We start from the raw sequence: 20,996 nt of genomic DNA on the forward strand, positions 1-20,996 counted from the left end.
CCTATTTATGAATACTGTGCTGGCCCTATAACAGCGCCAAACATTTTCTATCTATTTGCTGCATATGTGAAGATAAATTCAGCAATATCTAATTGATTGTTCACTTTGAGAGTGCAAGCAATCACTTAACCTATTCATCTGATCCAGGGCATTTTTTTTATGTCTTCTTTACATATTATGTGTTCAATATAGCTTCTTGTAATTGAAAACTAAAAACATAGGGATGGAAATCTTGGTAGAAGGCGACAGCAAATGAGAAAGAGGTGAGAATAAGTAGCACCACAAGTTAAGATTTTTGCCAAATGGCAAATACATTACTATAACAGAATGTGGTAGGCACACCACATGGCATCTCAACTAGCCAATCACACGTCCACACTCATATCCTAACTAGATAAGCCCCATTCATCCATACATTTAACTCTCTGTTCCTCAACTCTCTACACACATTCCTGCACTCACAAATGGCCTCTGCCTGTGCTTCATCAGCCATTGCTGCTGTTGCCTTCTCCCCAAGGCAAGTTTTTTTTTTTTTCAAGAATCACAAAAAATGATATTTTTATGATCAAAGAGTCATTAGCTTTTACCCTAGCATATTTTGTATAATCAGTATTCTGCAAAATATCACATTGTAACCATATTAAAAATAAAACTTATCATGCAGCTCACAGAAAAATGGATCAATTGTGGGAGCAACTAAGGCCTCTTTCTTTGGACAAAGAAAGTTGAGAGTCAGCAAGCTTACCGCACCTTCGGACAAGAGATCAGTGGCTGTCTGTGCGGCAGCTGATCCCGACAGACCGTTGTGGTTCCCTGGGAGCACCCCTCCCCCGTGGCTCGATGGCAGGTCTGCTAACATTCCCATATGCACCAGTTTTGATAGCATTGTGAATATACTTCTGATACCTATCTGAATCCTGCTGTGCAGCCTTCCCGGAGACTTCGGCTTCGATCCTCTTGGCCTAGGTACATTATCAAGCATCAGCTAGACCTAGAGAAATTGGAAGACACCAATTGAGTTTTAAACTGCTTTGCTTCTTTCTGCAGCATCTGACCCCGAGAGCTTGAAATGGAACCAGCAGGCAGAGCTCGTCCACTGCAGATGGGCCATGCTGGGCGCTGCCGGCATTTTCATCCCCGAGTTCCTTACCAAGATCGGCATCCTCAACACCCCTTCGTGGTACACTGCCGGTGAGCAGGAGTACTTCACTGACACGACGACACTCTTTGTTGTCGAGTTGATTCTCATCGGCTGGGCCGAGGGAAGAAGATGGGCAGACATCCTCAAGCCCGGATCTGTCAACACAGATCCCATATTCCCCAACAACAAGCTTACTGGAACCGATGTTGGCTATCCTGGTGGACTGTGGTTCGACCCACTCGGGTGGGGCACTGGATCACCACAAAAACTGAAGGAGCTGAGAACAAAGGAAATCAAGAACGGAAGGCTGGCAATGTTGGCAGTCATGGGAGCATGGTTTCAACATATCTACACCGGAACCGGACCCATCGATAACCTCTTTGCTCACCTTGCTGATCCTGGCCACGCCACCATATTTGCTGTAAGTGAAACATTACAATTTCAAGCATCAAGCATTAAAATTTTACAGTCTATTAACATCTAACGAAGGTTTCACTACAAAATGCAGTCATTCAGTCCTAAGTAAGAAAAAGCAACAAAGTCGATAGCACAAGAGGGAGACAAACAGCAGCAACCAATTGCTCCGGGAAGAAGACATTCTTAGTTTGTTTTTCCAATTAATGTTGCATTGTTTAGTTGTGTACTGCTACATCCTTATGTATGTAGAGAAGTGCTTAAGCCGTGTACAAATGCATCCAAGAAATCCTAAATACACATCATGTCCATATATATAACAATATGCATGCATCATGAAGACAGTTTATTGAATCTTAGATTAGTCATTGATGATAGAAAATCATAAAGCAGAATATAATGAGCATCACAAATATGAACTAAAAGTCACAAATTGTACATGCTGATCATGTATGATTTGGACTACAAGTCCTAATCCTAGTAATCAGCATCACAAATATGAAGAGACAATTAATCATTACTAATACAAAGAAGTATTGAAGTAAGAAGGATCTATATGACAATGTTACTTTATATCAAAGGTAAAATGCGCACAATAATAGATTTCATCAAGGAAACCATAGGCTTGCAAACTAACTTAGCTCTATATACACCTGGCTTTTATCTTGAATGCTGCTGCTAATCTGACTCTGGTTGTAAGCAGTTGAGGTCGTGTGCATCAGCGTTTAGTCATGACATAACTGTGAATGACAAGAGGCATCTTTCAAATTTCATAAGTGCATAGCAAGACTGAGTCCATTTCAAAATAACCTATACATTGATGCAGAGTTGAGATTCAAGTGAAGCAGTTTGATGTTAATAAGAAGACATTTTAACTTAAATTTCAGATGGACCGTGGACGGTAACTGATCAATTTATGAAATACTACCTGTCTTCATCAGTAATTTCATCTTTGCTAAAGATGCTTTGAACATTTCAACAAGGTTTTCAGAGAAGAACAAAATTCTTAAAATAGTTGAGTGCTCAAATTGGATCATTTAACAATTCATACCATATTTGCCATTACTTGGTGCATGGTCTATGAGATGATCTATTCATATTAGTATAACATATTATAAAGATGAAAAATCTTTGATTCATTTTGTAGCTATGAAATACATGTAATATATATGACGCCAAATGTCTATTGCTCACTCTTCTATTTTTTCCTTTTATCCTTATGCTTTCATGTTTCATTCCAGCGTACTGTAACCTACAACTAAATAACTCTAGAATCTTACAAGTTAGTTTAAATTACAATGGAACTAGACCAACCTAAAAGCTATAGTTGCCTCATTATTCATATCCCAGCTTGACGTGCAAGAGTTTATTGTCTTCTTGTTCAGTTAATTCAAACAAACAAAACATGAAAACTGGACTAAAGTCTGAAACTTTTTAAGTACATTTTTTAATATGGAAAGCAAGAATCTAGAACTATTCAATAAAAGAAATGGCCACGAGGGAGATATTCTGTATCTTGATTCATGTGTGATGCTTTTAAGATTAGTTTTCCTTGGTAAGATTAAAGCACCATGAAGTTTATTAGTAACAAACACAGCTTTGATGATAGAAAGCATAAAAGATCTCAAAGCATGTCTGATCTCCCTAAGAATGTTTGATCAATACGTTAAAATAAATCACTAAACTATTACAGATTAAAATTGACGCACATTCAAGATTCTACTAGGTTGTTTTCACAATGTTATTTAGATATTGCAGAAGTTTCAATGTGCAAAATGAATGCAAGGGCTTGTGTACCTTTATCTCTACTTCACTAGGTTTCTCTAATTCACAGTTTTAGTATAGCATTGTGTTGGTTACCTAGTTTCCATTGGCGACGTCCCAAAAAATTTGCTTCTTGCTATCTATTCGTAAAGACTAAGCTTCAACTTCAGTGAATTTTGGTTATTGAAGATTATAGGACCTGAGTTTGAAAGGGAAGTATCCTTAAGTAAAAAAAGAAAAACATTATGCTGAAACGTGCAAATTTGGCATGGCACACAAGCTTGCACTTCTTAAGAGTTCTTGCTTGATATGGAAGGAGAATTAGTTTTAAATACTCATCTTGAATATGTTAGTGAAGTCAAATAGTAGTACTACTACTTTGCTGATGATTATAAAGATTCACATAGTTACCTGTAATAAGATACTTGAAGTTACATGACAGCTTCACACGGTTCTACATAATAGGACAACTAAGCGAATATGAATTAAGTTCAATCACAAACATAAACATCAACTAGGTGAATGTCTCTCTCAAGTCTCAAAGCGAAGAGACAAAATAAGCCAATAGAAGTGACCAAGTAAACAACCCGGACAAGTCTCAGCCACGCACTTTTTAGTGCCTCTAATTCTAAATGGTAGTCATAATATGCAAGTATTAATCTTTCTCTAGCTCTTAGCTCTCATGGCAAATTGTTTTCCATCATAGATTACAAGATTCAGTAAATAATGATTAACCAGAAACTCAGTTTATCTGATCCAAAAAAATCTCTGATTCTGATACTTTCCAATACGAACCACCACTCTGAATTTTTAAAGGCTCAAGTTCACCGCAGTCTACAGTTTTCATGAAGCCATGGTTCACACCACACAGCTTAACAATTTGGGGGGCGCACACATGATTCATTTTAGTAATAAATTATACACCATTTGTCAAATACAACTGAATTCCAGCATTATACCGTGAATTCAGTAATTACTTAAGAAGCTTTAGAATTATCTAATCTCAGATAAATACAGGCATTTCAAAGCTCTCCTCTCATCAACAAAATTATATCATGAATAGCGAATTACTAATAAGTTACTAAGTTGTAAAAATTAAGCAAAAAGATGAAAGAGGAAAAGAACCTAACAATAAAAGATGAAATAAGATTAAAGATTTTGAGGCAAGAAAAGATCCAGATAGCATTATAGCAGTAAGCCAGAGTCCCAGCCATTACAAAGCAACATATCGTGCATTTTTCCTAGCCTAAAGATCAAAGAAAAACACGCAATAAATAAATGAAGAAAACAAATTAGACAAAGATGCACAACCCCTCAACTTTCAATGGTTAAAAGCTTCAACAAGACACCAAATTAAACTACATAATACAACTGAGGCCGGAAATCAGAGATGAAATCACCACGTATAGCAGTATCTAATGTCACACAAACTTCAACCAGAAGAGCTCACATCATATTTAGAAAAGCAGATATCTTGAAAAAGGCGAGCATTAACAGTAAACTATATGAATTTTGTAATTTTAGTTACATCCTAAAGAGCAATACCAGCAGTCATCTGTATGTGACTCTGTGTGTCTCCACAAAGATTACATTTTACAAAGAGCAACAAACCCGAATGGTGTTCAAGAAGGCGGGGGGCGAACAGTAATCTGAACCGGAATGGGGCGGCCCGTGCCGGTGCCACCGCAGCTATTGCAGGCCATCCGGCCGGAGCCGGCGCAAGTCCGGCAGCCGTAATCGCCGTCATTCCAGCGGGTGCACATGCAGGTGACCCGGCCCGTTCCGTTGCAGCTGGGGCATCTGGGCGTCCGGCCCGAACCCATCATGGGGTTGTGATCCATCACCTGTTTGACGAGAACTGCCCCTGCCAATACGCTGAGGCCGGTGGCCAATTGGGTTAACACGATCGGCGCCATATATAATTGAAGTAGAATCAGCGATTTTGGGAAAATGGGAAGGGGAAAGGGTTGATTTTGGGGGTGGATTTGGATTAAGATTTGGATTTTGGAAGGGAATGGGATTGTGTTTATGGGGGGAAGTGGTGGTGGAAGAGTACACGTAAGTCGGATTGGAGTGGTGGTGATTTGGGCTTTTCTTAATTATTCATTTTGTTTACTCCATGTTTCATTTGTCGTTTCTTTATATTTTCGGTGTCGTGCCTATATTCTATTTATAATTTTGTACTCCCTCATCTGCGATTAGGAGTCTCGGTCACTTTTGAACACCCGTTTTATCAAAATTATAAAAAATAATTAAAGTGGAGAAATAGTAAAATGAGAGAGAAAATAATGTTACAAGAGTCTTCTCACCATTATTCTCTCTTTTATTTTACCATTTCTCCACTTTAACTATTTTTTATCATTTTTATAAAATGAGTGTGCAAAAGTGACCGGGATTCCTAACAGCGGATGGAGGGAGTAATACTAGTATTCAAATTCTGAATTATTTAAAGGATATAAATCACTATTAATATTAAATTCCATTGATTCAACCTGGTTTTGAGATTGAAATGCAGGATTCAACATTTTCACTTCTTTATAAGAGTATTTCACTACTAACGTAACTAATTGGTTGTCATGGTCGTCAATATATACGCATTGTTTCTAGGGATTTTCGGGAAGGATAGAAGGTATTCAAATTCTGAATTAAAGGCAGAAGGAAGGGTGGGACAAAGTAGGAGTAATATAGTTATTGGAGGTACGAATATAGTCTAGATCAGAAGGTTGAATTACATAGATCCCCACCTGCAATAAGGCCCAGCTCGTAAATGCATAATTTTTGTCCTGGATTAAATTGGTTGATGCAGTGATCCCTAAATATATATACTCCACTACTTTGTACATTAGCTATCCAAAAACTCTTTTTTGATTTGATATATAATCCAATAGATAGAGGGTTCACAGCAATTGGAATTGGAGGTAACGAATTTGTGCAACTCATGGATGGTTATTGATGTTGAATCAGTTCTTCAGAAGCCAATCCCACAGGTAGGCATGTTCTCATGGAGTTTGTATCTATTATGAATAGATGAAGATGTGTCTTATTCGGCACCATCATAATTGTTTGATACTTATAGAGTAGAGGTCCTTTTTGGTCCTAAACATATCGCGATTTTTTGATTTTGGTACAGAACATTATCTTTTGAATTATTCGGTCCTTCACAAATAAAAACGGATCACATTTAGTCCGAATTGGATGGAACAGTTAAAATTTGAGAGACGGGATTGGCTGGATATAGGGGAAATTTGTTCTTGGCAGAGAAATATGATTTGGGAGTCGCTTTATTCTTCTCTGAGGAGAAGCTCTGTAGCTTTGGATCTCAGAATTTGAATTCTCTCTTCCTCTTCTTAGCATTTCAGGCATTAATTATTAACTCTTAATCTGGTCAAAATTCAATTATGAATAGTTGACTTGTTAAATTTTAACATTTTCATTTAATTCGGACTAAATGTGATTCGTTTTTATTTGTGAGGGACCAAATAATTCAAAAGATAATGTTCTGGACCAAAATCATAAAATCACAACATGTTAAGGACCAAAAGAGACATTTACTCATATTTACATCCTTTAGTTGCAAGTAACTCGTCTTTCGGAGAGGATCACCTCATTCAAATGATACACCATTTCATCCTACACTAATAAAATAATGACATGTGAATATTCTATAAATTAACAAAATAAAAGACTAAAAGTTTAATTACGATGATACATATCCTCATACACATTTAATGCCATGTAATCCCCCACGCAGCTGCCAAAAAAACTGCGATAAATTAATATCAAGGTTTCACCATGCTAAACGTTTAACAAGCCTTACACTAAATAAAAGTTTCACCATGAAATTAACAACTCCTACACTAAATAAAGGTTTCACCATTCTAAAAACCACAAAATGTCAAAAGCTCTCCAAATCTCCATTATAAATTGGATGAACGAAACATTCAATTTATCAAGAATTTTCTTTTAATTAAATTTTAACTTCTAGATAAAAAAACTCTCATACTTATCATATTCTCATCCAATGTCATTTATTTTTAGTACTGCCTCATAAAAAGTTAAAACCAATTACATAAAATATTTTGATAGATATTTCGATCCTTTATTATATTTTTTATGCATTTAACTTAGAGAATTAGAAGGAAGAAGAAACACGTAATACCAATTAAGTTTGAAATAAGTCACGAAATCAAGTAATAGTACATAGTTGTAAACGTAAAGTAATCGGAGCTAACCTTCCTTGCAGACAAAAAACAAAGTTTAACAAAAAAGAAAAAAAAAGGGGATTTACGTTTATAATTTTTAATGAGAATTAAATAAATGAAACCTCTAGGGTTTAAATTTTAGGTTTTAGTGTGTTATTTCCTTTTTTAAAGAATATATATATGGCATTAAACTATTGATGTATGAGGATATGTATCATCATAATTAAACTTTTAGTCTTTTATTTTGTTAATTTAAAAAATATCCACGTGTTATTATTTTATTAGTGTAGGATGAAATGGTGTATCATTTGAATGAGGTGATCCTCTCCGCTTTTCTTGATATTATTAACAGATAAAGTTCAAAATGCCATTTCTTCTTTTCAAGTTTTAACTCATGAGCTATCCAAAGATGCACATAGTATGGTTTTATAATACTCTATTAATGTAGTATAATCTTTTGACACAAGGAATTTCAGTTGAAGTCATTTAGCCGGACAATGAAGCTGGTTGCAGGATTTTTATTCATGTTCAATATATAATGGTTTCCAAAAGTGCAAGAAAGGATAGTTTTCTGGATTCTGGTTTCCTAAACATTAGTCCATACTCTTACTTGAAGTTTGATACTTGAAAAGTAAAATGCGGAAAATAAAATCGAAGAACTCTTAAAAACTACATTGTGATTGATTTGAATTGTTGTTTAAGATATATTTTACATCCCTATTTATAGGACTAGCGAATTAAAGGTACCTAGGAAAAATACAATTGGAACTATAACCCTATAAATGATATCCTCTTTTCAATACAATTCGGACTCACATGTTCCTCTTTCCAACATACTTGGGACTGACATGTCATCTTTCCAACACTTCCCCTCAAGTTAAGTATCAAGTTTTTCGACACTTAACTTGCACGATCTTCATTTTGATAAATAGTTTATACTTGTATTCAGGAGTCCTTCACTTTTTCTGATGACAGTTTAGCTCGGTCTAGAGTCATCTTCGGCAGTTTTAGCTCATGCCATAGGAGCCATCTTCGGTAGTTTTAGCTCGTGCCATTAGGAGCCATCTTCGGCAGTTTTAGCTCATGCCATTAGGAGCCACTTCATTCTTCTTCTGACTGACATTTTACTCATGTCGAGGAGTTCAATCAGACATTTTAGACTCATGTTGAGGAGTTAACTAGTCTTTGGACTGAATTTAATTTGCAGCCCAAAGCTTAATTTAGGGGGGACCATTCTCGACCCATTCCAGCTCAAACTATGAGCCCATTATTTTCATTTTCTTCTTCTTCTTGAGCCCAATAACACTTAGGCCCAAATTTACTTCACCTTTTTGGAAACCTTGAAGAAAGAAGACTACTAGTCTACCACCATCAGCCTCCTTTTTCTTGAAGAAAGAAGACTACCACCTCTGCCGAGTAACCGCTGAACTCCTTGTTTCTCCGGCTGCTTCTCTCTGGCTGTAAGGAGGAAGTATCCGACTACACATGATTCATCGATTTCAATGGCGTCTCTTTTTTTCTTCTCTCTGCTTCCTTTCACTTTCCTTTCCAACTCCGGTCACCTGCCTCTTTATCGGCCGGTGCTTCTCCAGCATTGTGCTTCCCCTCTTTTCGGAATTCTCACTATTCCAGACAGCCTCTTTCACTTCGATTTCTCCTCGTGCTGCCATCATGGCAGATTTCTCCACTTCGACAATTGTGCACCGCGCCTCTTTCGAGGCTGCTTTCTTCTCCAGTTAAACTGGACTTCGTTGCACTCACCACTATGCTGGTACTTCCTCTTGCCAAATAATTCTCCGATTGTTTCGCCTCCTTTACGGGCTGTCTTGCTACCGGTCTTTCCTGGCACCATCGATATGTGGGTTGCATTGCAGTAGCTTTCTCGCCCTCTCTCCCGCGGGCATCTTTGCCTTCTCGGCCAACATACATTTGGAGAAGGATTGTTCGGTGGGATACATCTTCTCTCCCTCGGCCGGACAAACCGAGAGTACTTTCAGCAGTGGTTCTTTCCGATGTTCGAAGAGGAAGAGAGGAATTGTCTGGAGAATACTTCCTCTCCCCCTCGACCGGGCAGTTCTACGATTGTTTAACATCCTTTCCAAAATGCATTGCTGCTGATCTCAACAAGTTTTCTGATAGGGACCCAACAGTGAACGAGGAAACACAATCGACGAGCCCACGTGAGGAGCAACCTGACATCGAGAGGCAAGTCCAACAAACCGTAAACAAGCCCAAGACCGTGAAGAAAGCAGCAGCCCAGGCGAGAAGAGATCATCCAAAGCGCACAAGATCTCGCCCCAGCAAGTACAAGGATTTCGTATCAAGATAGGCACCGCGAGTTTATTTGCTTTTCCTTATTTTTGAGAGATATTATTGTTTTTTCCTAAATTATCGTTTTATTTGCTTAGATAGATAGAGTCAAATCTTTTCGGGTTTTCTTCTTGATTCTTTCCCGAATCGTAAGTCCGAATCAAGCAAGGGGAATTCTATATATTATAGAATTCCCTTAGATCGAGTCTTGAGAAATAATTAATAAAATTTATTATTGTCTCAACCCTAGTCTCTGCAAACAAAAACCCAGCACCTCCACTGGGGCAATTCATCGAACATCTTGCAATCCATCGGCGATAGGACGTTTAATCCTATCAACTAGTGCTTTCTTGAGCCTCTCTTCCCCCGCTGATTGTTACAACAACCTTGTCTACGTTCTGCCATGGCGTCCGACGAAGTTATCACCGGTGGAGACCCTACCCTCAATTACACATTCCAAGAACTCGGCCAGAGCATGTTTGACATCAAAGTGCGCATCGCTGGTGACGAGAAAAAGATTCAATCCAATCGTTTTGCTCAGGAAGCCTTTGAGCGACAACAGACCCAATGGAACAAGAGCATGGATGACCATATGACCCGATTGCTCGCAGCGGTCGAAAACCTGGGAAAAAAGCCCCCAGAAACAACGTCGCTGATTCCATCGGCACCCAACCCGCGTGGTTGGAAGATTCCGCCGTCCACCACCATCAAACCGGTGGGGTTTACACAGGATTCGTGGCCAAAATTGAAGATGGATCCGCCTCGATTTGATGGCGACGGCGTGGTGTTGTGGATAAAGAAGATTCAGAAATATTTCAATCACACCTTCACTCTACCAACGGATCGCCTATATCTCACGGCGTTTCTATTGGATGAAGCGGCGGAGGAATGGTTTGAATGGTGGGAGACCAACAACACAGACCGAAGTTGGGACGAGTTCCTCCTCGACATTAAGAAGCGTTTTGATCCCGATCTATATGAGGATTATGTAGGCCGTTTGGCTACCATTCGCCAGAACGGGTCTTTGGATTCATATCTCGCCGAATTCGAGCCGATTTTACGGAAGGTATCACATGTGGGAGACGAGACCTTGACGTCGTTGTTTATCGTTGGATTGACGGCCTCGCTCAAACATGAGCTATTGATTCGCCGGCCTGCCTCTCTAAGCGAGGCCATAGCCCTCGCTCAACAGTTAGCGGCATGCCAAGCTGCTTCGACTGCCGGACACTCTAATAACGCGCGGAACAATTGGCAACCCCGTGAGTTCAAGAGCAACCAGAAGCCCCTCATCTCTAACCTGAAACCGGCAGACTCGGCCCGGTTAACAAATGGCCAGCCACGACAGCAACGCGAACCACAGGGCCCGATAGATTACCCAATTATTCGTATCTCCGCTGCAGAAAGGGCAGACCGTACTAGAAGGAATTTGTGTTGGTACTGCCCAGAAAAGTATACACGATCACATATTTGCAGCAAGAAATTTTATGCTTTCATGGGCGACGAGGAGACTATAGATACCGGCGACGCGGAGAATATGGTGATTTCAGGTGACGTGTCCAGCGTCCTAGTTATTGGCCCTAAGCTCAGGCCGCGCTCAATCCGCGTTACGGGCAAGATTTTTGAAGCTTCGGTGTCTGTACTGATCGACGGCGGCAGTACCCATAATTTCATCAAGCCCGCCGTCGCGGAACAGCTAAGTCTCTCTTTACATACTATTTCTCCATTTCGGGTATTTGTAGGCAACGGTGCTTCGTTGCGCTGTGATTATGTTAGTCTCAATACACCCATTTCTCTGCAGGGAAATCAGTTCGACCTTCGACCTGCTGCAGGTCGAAGGCCCTGACGTCATTTTGGGCGTGCAATGGCTCCAGGATCTGGGCAAAGTGATGTTGGACTTTCGAGATCTAACTATGGAGTTCCTATGGAAGAAATCTCCTATAATTTTGAAAGGGTAAGACAGACCGCCGAAGGAGATATCTTATAATGGCTTATTTTCACTCATCCGTCAGGACAGGGAATCTGAAATCTTTGAGGTGATTCCTATGGCTCTAGACGAACAGGCTGACCCATCACCTCCGGCTGAATTGGACCCAGCACTGGCTGCGATCCTTGAGGAATTTGTTACTGTTTTCGCAGTCCCAGCTGGGCTGCCTCCTACACGCCGCTGGGATCATCGGATACACCTACTCCAGTCGAGCAAACCTATTAACGTTCGCCCATACCGCTACCCCTACTTCCAGAAGGCGGAGATCGAGCGCCAAGTCAAAGATATGCTAGCTCAGGGGGTTATTCAACACAGCACCAGCCCCTTCTCATCACCGGTTCTCCTGGTTCGGAAGAAGGATTGGACGTTCCGATTCTGTGTCGACTACCGTGCTCTAAATGCGGCGACTACACTGGATCACTTCCCCATTCCAACGGCAGACGAGTTGTTTGACGAGCTGCACGCGGCGGTGATTTTCACGAAACTAGATCTTTGTTCGGGTTATCACCAGATTCGGATGCATATTGATGATATCCACAAAACGGCCTTCCGCACACACGACGGGCACTTTGAATTTTTAGTTATGCCCTTCGGCTTAACGAATGCTCCGTCAACATTCCAAGCTGCCATGAATGGGATCTTCGAACCGTTTCTCCGTCGGTTTGTGATCGTTTTTTTTTACGATATACTCGTCTACAGCAGCTCTGCAGGGGATCACCTGTGCCATCTCCGTGAGGTATTATCTATACTTCGGACAAATTCTTTCTTTATCAAGAAGTCCAAATGTGCTTTTGGTGTCTCGACCATAGATTATTTGGGGCATATTATTTCAGCCGGGGAATTACGAGTCGACCCCGCCAAGATCGAGGCTATGATGGTTTGGCCGCCGCCTATCAATATTAAGCGCCTACGCGGATTTCTCGGCCTTACAGGCTACTATCGCCGTTTTGTGCAAAAGTATTCGGTAATCGCAGCTCCGCTTACGGAATTACTCAAAAAAGACTCCTTTATTTGGAGTGAGACCGCGACAGCTAGCTTTACTGCCCTCAAGGAAGCTATGAGTTCTACGCCGGTCCTTAGATTGCCGGATTTTGCCCTACCATTTGTGATTGAAACGGATGCTTCTGACTTCGGTGTAGGCGCGGTCTTGATGCAACAAGGACACCCAGTAGCGTATTTCAGCAAAAAACTTGGTCCGCGCCGTCGAATGGCGTCAACTTATCATAAGGAGCTCTATGCCATCGTTGAAGCAGTGCAAAAATGGCGACAATATCTTTTGGGTCATGAGTTCACCATCCGGAGTGACCAACGAAGTCTTAAAGACCTCCTTTCTCAGGTGGTGCAGACTCCGGACCAACAGTTCTACGTCCGGAAATTAATGGGGTTTAAATTTACAATTGAATACAAATCGGGAGCTTCAAATAAGGTGGCTGACGCCTTATCTCGGCGGGACGATGACAGTAGTGACCCCGCTCCCAAATTGTTTTCCCTATATGCTCAGCCAACACCAGCAGTGCTTGAGACAATTCGTCGCGAGAACGGAGAGCTGCCGGATTTGGTAGCCTTGCACCAGGCCGTGATTTTGGGCAACGCACCCCTTCATATCTCAGCCACAGATGCACTACTCTACTTTAAGCGGAGGATATATGTCTGTCGCGACTCCGTCACACGAGCAGCCATTCTCAGTGAATGTCATGACTCGCCCACGGCGGGGCACCCAGGAGAGCGCAGGACGTTGGCTCATGTGGCTGGGGTTTTCTATTGGCTGGGACTGCGGCAGGATGTCCGGGAGTATGTGGCAGCGTGCTTTACTTGTCAAGCCACAAAATATGTGCGTGATAAGCCCAATGGCTTGATCCAGCCACTTTCTATCCCAGGTATGGTGTGGGAGGCTGCATCGATGGATTTCATAGTTGGCCTTCCGCCATCACACGGATACACGGCGATTATGGTGGTCGTAGATCGCTTGTCGAAATACGCTCATTTTGGCGCATTAAAACCAGGATTTGATGCGCCGCGAGTGGCTCGACTTTTCGTTGATACTGTTGTTAAGTTGCATGGATTCCCCACCAAACTGTTATCTGATCGAGACTCCATATTTATGAGTGACTTTTGGGAGGAACTCTTGAAGCTCAGTGGAACGAAATTACATTTTACGACGGCCTATCACCCTCAAACGGACGGCCAATCGGAGGTTACTAACAGGGCGTTAGAGCAATATTTACGCGCGTTTACGTTTGACTGACCAGCGCGGTGGTTCGATTTGCTCCCATGGGCGGAGTTGGCCCTTAATTGCAGCATGAATACTAGCATCGGAATGTCGCCTTTTCAGGCATTATATGGCAGAGAGCCGCCCAACTTGTTCGCGACTTACCCACGGCCTTCGCACAATACTGCCGTGGAGGATCCGTTGACTGAACGGCAAGAGACTTTGAGGGCTCTGAAGCAGCGCATTGCTCGTTCGCAGGAGTCTATGGTGGAGTTTGCCAACCGCCATCGCCGGGATGTGGAGTTCAACGTGGGTGACGTGTTTTGTTGAAACTCCAACCTTACCGCCAGCACTCGGTGGGTAAGCCGGCGTCTAATAAGTTGGCACGGAGATATTTCGGTCCTTATGAAATTACCGAACGTGTGGGTAAGGTAGCATACCGACTTTTGTTGCCGGCAGATAGCATGATCCATGATGTTTTCCATGTCTCCCTTTTGAAGAAGTTTGTGCCGTTTATTTCGGCCACAATGGACTTACCGGCGTCATTTCGCCGCAGCAACCCGTTGGACTCACCCATCAGCGCGTCTGCCACACGTACGGTGCTCGTCAAAGGCGTTCCGCAGGAGCAATGGTTAGTCGGGTGGGCGTCGGATGATGGCGTTGTTCCTTCTTGGGAACCAATGGCGTTGCTTAAGACTCATTTCCCAGATCTTCACCTTGAGGACAAGGTGGCTCTCGTCGACGGGGGAGTTGATAGGGACCCAACAGTGAACGAGGAAACACAATCGACGAGCCCACGTGAGGAGCAACCTGACATCGAGAGGCAAGTCCAACAAACCGTAAACAAGCCCAAGACCGTGAAGAAAGCAGCAGCCCAAGCGAGAAGAGATCATCCAAAGCGCACAAGATCTCGCCCCAGCAAGTACAAGGATTTCGTATCAAGATAGGCACCGAGACTTTATTTGCTTTTCCTTATTTTTGAGAGAAATTATTGTTTTTTCCTAAATTATCGTTTTATTTGCTTAGATAGATAGAGTCAAATCTTTTCGGGTTTTCTTCTTGATTCTTTCCCGAATCGTAAGTCCGAATCAAGCAGGGGGAATTCTATATATTATAGAATTCCCTTAGATCGAGTCTTGAGAAATAATTAATAAAATTTATTATTGTCTCAACCCTAGTCTCTACAAACAAAAACCCAGCACCTCCACTGGGGCAATTCATCGAACATCTTGCAATCCATCGGCGATAGGACGTTTAATCCTATCATTTTCTCAATTCGCCAGAACAGCGACTTATGATTTTCCTGTCGCCTTTTTCCCCTCAATTTCACGGTGACACAACACCGTCGTTTGCTTCGGTCGTCTAGCGCTCTGCTCTTTCACTCAGCGGGCAAAAGATTCACCGCCGCTGCCAGCGCTGTTCAGCCGCCAACCTTGCTTCTCGCGCTGCCATCTCCACCACAGTCGGTTGTTCGTGGAGCAGTAGCCTCGTCGTCATTGACGTTCATCGCTGTCGGGGTTCCATCTCTATTGCCAACTTGCCATTGCCTTGCGCTACCACCGTCGCTCGCTGCCTTCGCCAGCGCTGCTGCGACACCCTCTCACCGTCTTTTTTCCTACCGCGGCGCTGCTGCCGCTCAAGTTTTAGGCATTTGCTCTATCATCACTCGGTGCTTTGCCGACCCTTCTGATTTCCCCATCTCCGGCTCGCTCTTATCCGTTAACGATGACCACGACCTTTAATTGGATCAGTAAAAAAACAGTAGTTTGAGATCAACTTTTGACGGTTGTTTGGTTTATTTGGGCAGATTTTGGGCTGTATATTTGGGAGGAATTTTTCCTCCTCTTTTTTTTTTCTATAGATACATATCGATCCATTCAAGGAATCGAGCCTGCTCTGATACTATGTTGAAAAGTAAAATGCGAAAAATAAAATCGAAGAACTCTTGAAGACTACATTGTGATTGATTTGAATTGTTGTTTGAGATATATTCTAGATACGAGCTAAAACTGTCTAAGATGGCTCCTTGACACGAGTTAAAACTATCAACCAAAAATTGAAGAAGCTCCCTGACACGAGCTAAAATGTCAACAAAAAATTGAAGAACTCTTGAAGACTACATTGTGATTGATTTGAATTGTTGTTTGAGATACATTCTACATCCCTATTTATAGAACTAGAGAATTAAAGGTACCTAGGAAAAATACAATTGGAACTATAACCCTATAAATGATATCATCTTTTCAATACAATTGGGACTCACATGTTCCTCTTTCCAACATACTTGAGACTCACTTGTCGTCTTTCCAACAGATACTAGTAAGGAAGTTAGGAATGTGGTTGCTACAAACAAACAAGGCAGATGTTTTCCCAAGCACATAGACCATAGTGTTTCTGCTCTGACTGGATATCTGGAACACACATTTAGAGTTTGGCCTGATTTTATTTATTGAATTATTAAGAAAGAATAACTTAAATTGAGAACATATGTATAGGTGAAGCGATTGATTAACGTGTCGGACTATCAGGGCTGGGTATTCTTTCCTGCTCAAGTTACTTACTTAGGTCTCTGACTGGAAATAAGCATGTGATAGGCTAAAATTGTGTAGAAGATCTCAGTTATATAAGTGCTTCAGGGTGTTGTGCTCAGGCTTTAAGATGGTAATTTCACATGTGATGCTTGAGACATTTAGTAGTATACTGAGATAGATGCACTTGATTTGAGGATCTAAAAGATATACAAACACTTTGGAATTTGGTTCTGTGTAGAGTTTATTGATGTCTTATAGATTCTGAGAGAAAAAATGAAAAATCAACATTCTGATTACATTTAGGGGATATCTTTGGAGGGTAAATGTCCCAATTAGCTCCAAGTTTAAGTAGCTGTTTCTGTCAATTGCTTTTCCTCAAAGGGAAGCCACTTATACAAGCTAGCAAATATTCAAGCTAATGAAGAACCAACACGCCCATCCCTATATGTATGAGTAAACATTGGACTTCCAGTGAGCAGGTGCATGCTATCCCTCTCTCTTCGGGGGGAGGGGGGGCATGGTGTTGTTCTCTTAAGTTTATGCACATCAAAGTACACAAGATACTTGAATAAATAGCCCCTTTGAGCGCATGCACCCAAAGCAGTAATACTAGTAGTAATTGGGATACAAGATCCATTCTAGAAAATATGATCTGGTGATGTCTCAGTTCATTCACTATCATAATTCTATAAGACTAGTTTATTATTGAAAAATGCTATATTATGTGATGGAGTTGCATTCTTCCAGGTACAAGATGAAGTATATTTTATTTTGTAAAACTAGTTCCAGTTTGGTCACCAAACTTGCAGTTCGTTTATCTCCACAAGCTGATAGATAGTTACCTTGTGAATTTTGTATCTGAAAATTTAGCAAACAAAACGGATCCTCATTAAAATACTCCATATAGTAGTTTGTTGAGGTTTTGTAACATCTAGTATAGATAGAGGCGTAGAACGTCTTTGTTTTCACATTAATATAAGTTAATTCATTGGCCTTTGAGAGCTAAGTCGACTGTGTTTTCTTATGCATTCAAACTGAAGTAGTATTCGTCAAAGTTGTTGCATTGATGTAGACTTTTATGTCTTTCACCACCATTTACTTTAAGCTTAAGCTGGATTGTTTTTTTCCTTTATAGTAACATAATGTTGTAAAATATTTTCATACCCCAATTCTTTTTTATGTTTGGAAAAAGCTGATAAGGAACAAGTGAGTGTGCTCATCCATGGTGATGGCAGTTGTTGGAAGATGCCCCTCCAGCAAAATTCCAAGGCTGTCTATGACCTAATTGTGTTGACTGTCTTTACTAAAAAGGCTTCTTCTTCCAATTATTTTTGGTGAAAAGCACTAAACATTAACTTATTGCCTTCCATCTATTCTAGTATGCCTCAACCGCTTTAGTCTTATTTTTCTATTCACTATTTTAGACTTATAGTGGAGTATCTCTTCCTAATCCATCCACAACTCTTTTAAGTTTTAATCCATGAGATTGGGAGTACATGCGAAATTACGTTATTGCTACTAAAATTATTATTATTGCTTTTAATAAAAATGCTCTACTAAACATCAACTTTTGCTATTAAGTTTAATATAACTGCCACTCAAAACAATTAAAATATGATATTGATACCCCATAAAATAAGTAGGCTGTATAAGGAATCATCAATTTAAACGGGGCTGATCTTTAAATTATTTGGCAATAAACACAATACTTATTATCCTCAAGAAAACATCAATTCGACCAATTGTTTTTTTGCACACTGCATTTCAAAATGAAAGATGCTTTGGTATATACGTAATATTCCCATAGACCTTATTTTTAATAAAACAATAATTAGTTCGGGACCGAATCAGTATTTAATGAAACCATTTCCGGTACTAAATTAAACATTAAAGATGATTTTTTCCTAAACCTATTCAAAATATATAGTGGAGTCTTAATAACAAGAGGGTGGGGCCGACCTCTAGTTGTGCAACGGTTCTCCATTGCTCAAATTGTCACTTTCGATATAAAGATCAACTTTTGAAAAACATAAAACAAATATTATTAGTTTTTTTTATAAGGAAAGTGAACTGCCTTTTCTTTCTTCCCCATACTTGTTTCAGTCAATGAACTAATAATGGAACAGGATCAAGAATTAGGGAGACTTTTTTTTTTTTTTTTTTTCTCTCTTCTTATAATTGAATTTGATATATATATACTACTTTGGTTGTCCATCTCACAAGCTAAGGTTTCTAAGTCATACCCGAATTAAGAATATCTCATTTGTCTCGAAATTTAAAAGTAAATAGCATTCTGAACTCCATAAATAGATAAAATATAAAAGCAAGCAAAGAAACAACTGAACTTTTGTGATGCTGATTACATCAAATTGTGAATTATTAGCATTTTGTGATGTAAGCTAAAAAGGTTAGTGGTCAAGCACGCATGAATTTTATTTTTCTAGGGAGATTATCATTATTAATAAATCACAAGTTAATATGATTCTATATTGTGGGCCATTTGACGACGTCGATGTCGGCGTTTCGCTATTTGTCTTGCAATTTTTTCTAAATATCAACATTAATGTATTTCTTATATAAGCATGTAGTAATTGTGCATCCACCAATAAATATTTAATTTGTGCTCATCATCTATATTCTTCTTCTCCAATCTCATTTGTACTTCCTTCTAATCTAAGCTATCATGTTACCAGAAATAAGCATTCAGCAACAGGCTACTACAGAGAGAAACTCCAAGGTACTACTCATATTTCATGATTTTGTCATCATTAAATTCTACTACTACTATATTTTATTTACACACATATAGATATTTGAAACTTTTTGGTGTATGTTATTGATATTAATTATTAGAAGGAAGTGGAATGTGATGAAGGAGAAGAATCATTGCAATCATCGTCACCAAGCAGGCCAACCAGCATGGTCTTTAAGGCAAACTCCTTAAACTCCTCAATATATTTGCTTCAGTTAAGATTGGCTGGTCATGATCAGAACCCGAACAAACAGGTTCTAGTCATGACCTAAGAGACAATCTCACATAAGTTTTATTAATAATCTCTAATTTTTTAAATAAAAAATTAAAAAAAAAAAAAAACAGAAGGAGAACAGAGTGATCCCTGCTCACCTAGTGGCTGAGGCCATCTCGACACTGAAGGGGCTCGACCTGAGGTGGTCGGGCCCCATCACCCCAGCCGAAATGCAGTACGTGGAGCAGTACGTCCTGGCCAAGTACCCGGAGTACTGCAACGGCCTCTGCCTCCCTGACCGATCCGATCACGAATCTTCCACCTCTGACATGATCACTAGGATCCAGCTGTCGCCCTCACGACTGGTTGACACCCTCACCAAGAAGACGTCCTTCCAGGGCAACTTCATGTCCATCCCCGAGATCCAGGCCCGCAACCGCGCCCTCGACAGCTGCGGCCTCACTGCAGAGGACTACCTCGTCGTCTTCACCGCCACAGTCAGGGAGGCCCTGACCATGGTGGGGGACTCCTACCCCTTCTTCAGGGGGAACTACTACATGACAGTTCTCCCTGAAGACGAGGACGTCATCAGGGAGGTGGCGGCGTCCAAGGAGGCCAAGGTGGTGGGGGCGCCCGCGGCTTGGCTGGACCTCAGGATAAAGGGGTCCCAGCTGAGCCAGTATTTCAGGAGGAAGTGCAAGTGCAGCCCCAAGGGGCTGTTTGCCTACCCTGCTGCCTGCTCGAACGGAGAAGGGGGCTTTCTCCGTTCAAGCATGCACTGGATATCGGAAGCGCATAGGAACTCGTGGCACGTGCTGCTTGACGCTGCCGGGTTGGAGGCCGGGAAGGAGTGCCTGTCGCTGGCGCTGCACCGCCCTGATTTTGTCACGTGCACGGTTGATGTGGCGCACGCGCACCCATCTAAGGTTACCTGCCTCTTAGTGAGGAGGAAGTCGTTTGAGACGAACGCGCCTTCTGCTTAACATATACGGGGATTAACCCTTGTTTTGGTGCAAATATATATATACGCATTCTACATTTTGGCCTTTTTATGATGATTTATACTGCATAACATATTTTGTTTAAGCAAGGTTTTGATTTTGGAATAATCGTGTTGTGTTGGATAAATATAATACTGACCATGGTTCCTTGTTTCTTAATTGGCTACTTTTGTATGAATGATCATTAGATGTAAAAAAAAAGTTAAGAATCCATAAAAATTTTCTCGTGACTGAGGGGGGTATAATCAGTCATTTGGTATGAGGGGGTATATCTGTTTTTGCTAATATGCTATTGCAATGGCCAATGGTTTTGTTCAATTGCAAGTTGATCTACCATGTATCAATGTTTTTCAAAATGCATGGCACTATTTGGTCCCGATTTTATATATCTAAACCAGTAATGAATCAAATCCTTTTGAATTGAAAAACAGACTGTTTGTCTGTGAACCGGTTCCAAGCAATTTTTAACATTTA

The 20,996-nt window shown here is 40.8% G+C and overlaps 3 protein-coding genes across 4 annotated transcripts; 2 read left to right on the forward strand and 1 right to left on the reverse strand.

The window, feature by feature from the left end:
- The first annotated feature begins 357 nt into the window (after positions 1-357).
- On the forward strand, positions 358-1,831 carry LOC125205441 (chlorophyll a-b binding protein 7, chloroplastic-like). Its single transcript, XM_048104368.2, has 5 exons — positions 358-517; positions 665-847; positions 929-966; positions 1,048-1,562; positions 1,650-1,831. The coding sequence occupies exons 1-5, from the start codon at positions 465-467 to the stop codon at positions 1,665-1,667; spliced, it is 807 nt and encodes a 268-aa protein (XP_047960325.1). The 5' UTR covers positions 358-464; the 3' UTR covers positions 1,668-1,831.
- A 2,978-nt stretch (positions 1,832-4,809) lies between these two features.
- Positions 4,810-5,391, reverse strand: LOC125205443 (chaperone protein dnaJ-like protein). The gene has a single exon (XM_048104370.2). It carries the CDS (start codon positions 5,233-5,235, stop codon positions 4,942-4,944), a length of 294 nt encoding a protein of 97 aa, XP_047960327.1. The 5' UTR covers positions 5,236-5,391; the 3' UTR covers positions 4,810-4,941.
- Positions 5,392-19,136: 13,745 nt separating this feature from the next.
- Positions 19,137-20,571, forward strand: LOC125204950 (uncharacterized). Of its 2 annotated transcripts, none has more exons than XM_048103721.2 (3): positions 19,137-19,292; positions 19,409-19,486; positions 19,653-20,571. In XM_048103721.2, the coding sequence occupies exons 1-3, from the start codon at positions 19,239-19,241 to the stop codon at positions 20,502-20,504; spliced, it is 984 nt and encodes a 327-aa protein (XP_047959678.1). In that variant the 5' UTR covers positions 19,137-19,238; the 3' UTR covers positions 20,505-20,571. The 2 variants fall into 2 exon arrangements, with proteins under 2 accessions (XP_047959678.1, XP_047959679.1); XM_048103722.2 differs by having other exon boundaries at positions 19,412-19,486.
- Positions 20,572-20,996: the final 425 nt, after the last annotated feature.

Source organism: Salvia hispanica, chromosome 6 (assembly GCF_029641045.1).
Source record: "Salvia hispanica isolate PSC_SH4W2 chromosome 6, Shi_PSC_v1, whole genome shotgun sequence".
Lineage (NCBI taxonomy): Eukaryota > Viridiplantae > Streptophyta > Magnoliopsida > Lamiales > Lamiaceae > Salvia > Salvia hispanica.

What these genes read in the sequence shown, in the direction of transcription:
- LOC125205441 (XM_048104368.2), top strand. Translation starts at nt 465, where the DNA reads ATGGCCTCTGCCTGTGCTTCATCAGCCATTGCTGCTGTTGCCTTCTCC. An exon ending in GCTGTTGCCTTCTCCCCAAG is followed by an intron (nt 518 to 664) that starts GCAAGTTTTTTT and finishes CTTATCATGCAG; the next exon opens with CTCACAGAAAAATGGATCAA. An exon ending in CTTCGATCCTCTTGGCCTAG is followed by an intron (nt 967 to 1,047) that starts GTACATTATCAA and finishes TTCTTTCTGCAG; the next exon opens with CATCTGACCCCGAGAGCTTG.
- LOC125205443 (XM_048104370.2), bottom strand. Translation starts at nt 5,235, where the DNA reads ATGGCGCCGATCGTGTTAACCCAATTGGCCACCGGCCTCAGCGTATTG.
- LOC125204950 (XM_048103721.2), top strand. Translation starts at nt 19,239, where the DNA reads ATGTTACCAGAAATAAGCATTCAGCAACAGGCTACTACAGAGAGAAAC. An exon ending in CTACAGAGAGAAACTCCAAG is followed by an intron (nt 19,293 to 19,408) that starts GTACTACTCATA and finishes ATTAATTATTAG; the next exon opens with AAGGAAGTGGAATGTGATGA. An exon ending in CAACCAGCATGGTCTTTAAG is followed by an intron (nt 19,487 to 19,652) that starts GCAAACTCCTTA and finishes AAAAAAAAACAG; the next exon opens with AAGGAGAACAGAGTGATCCC.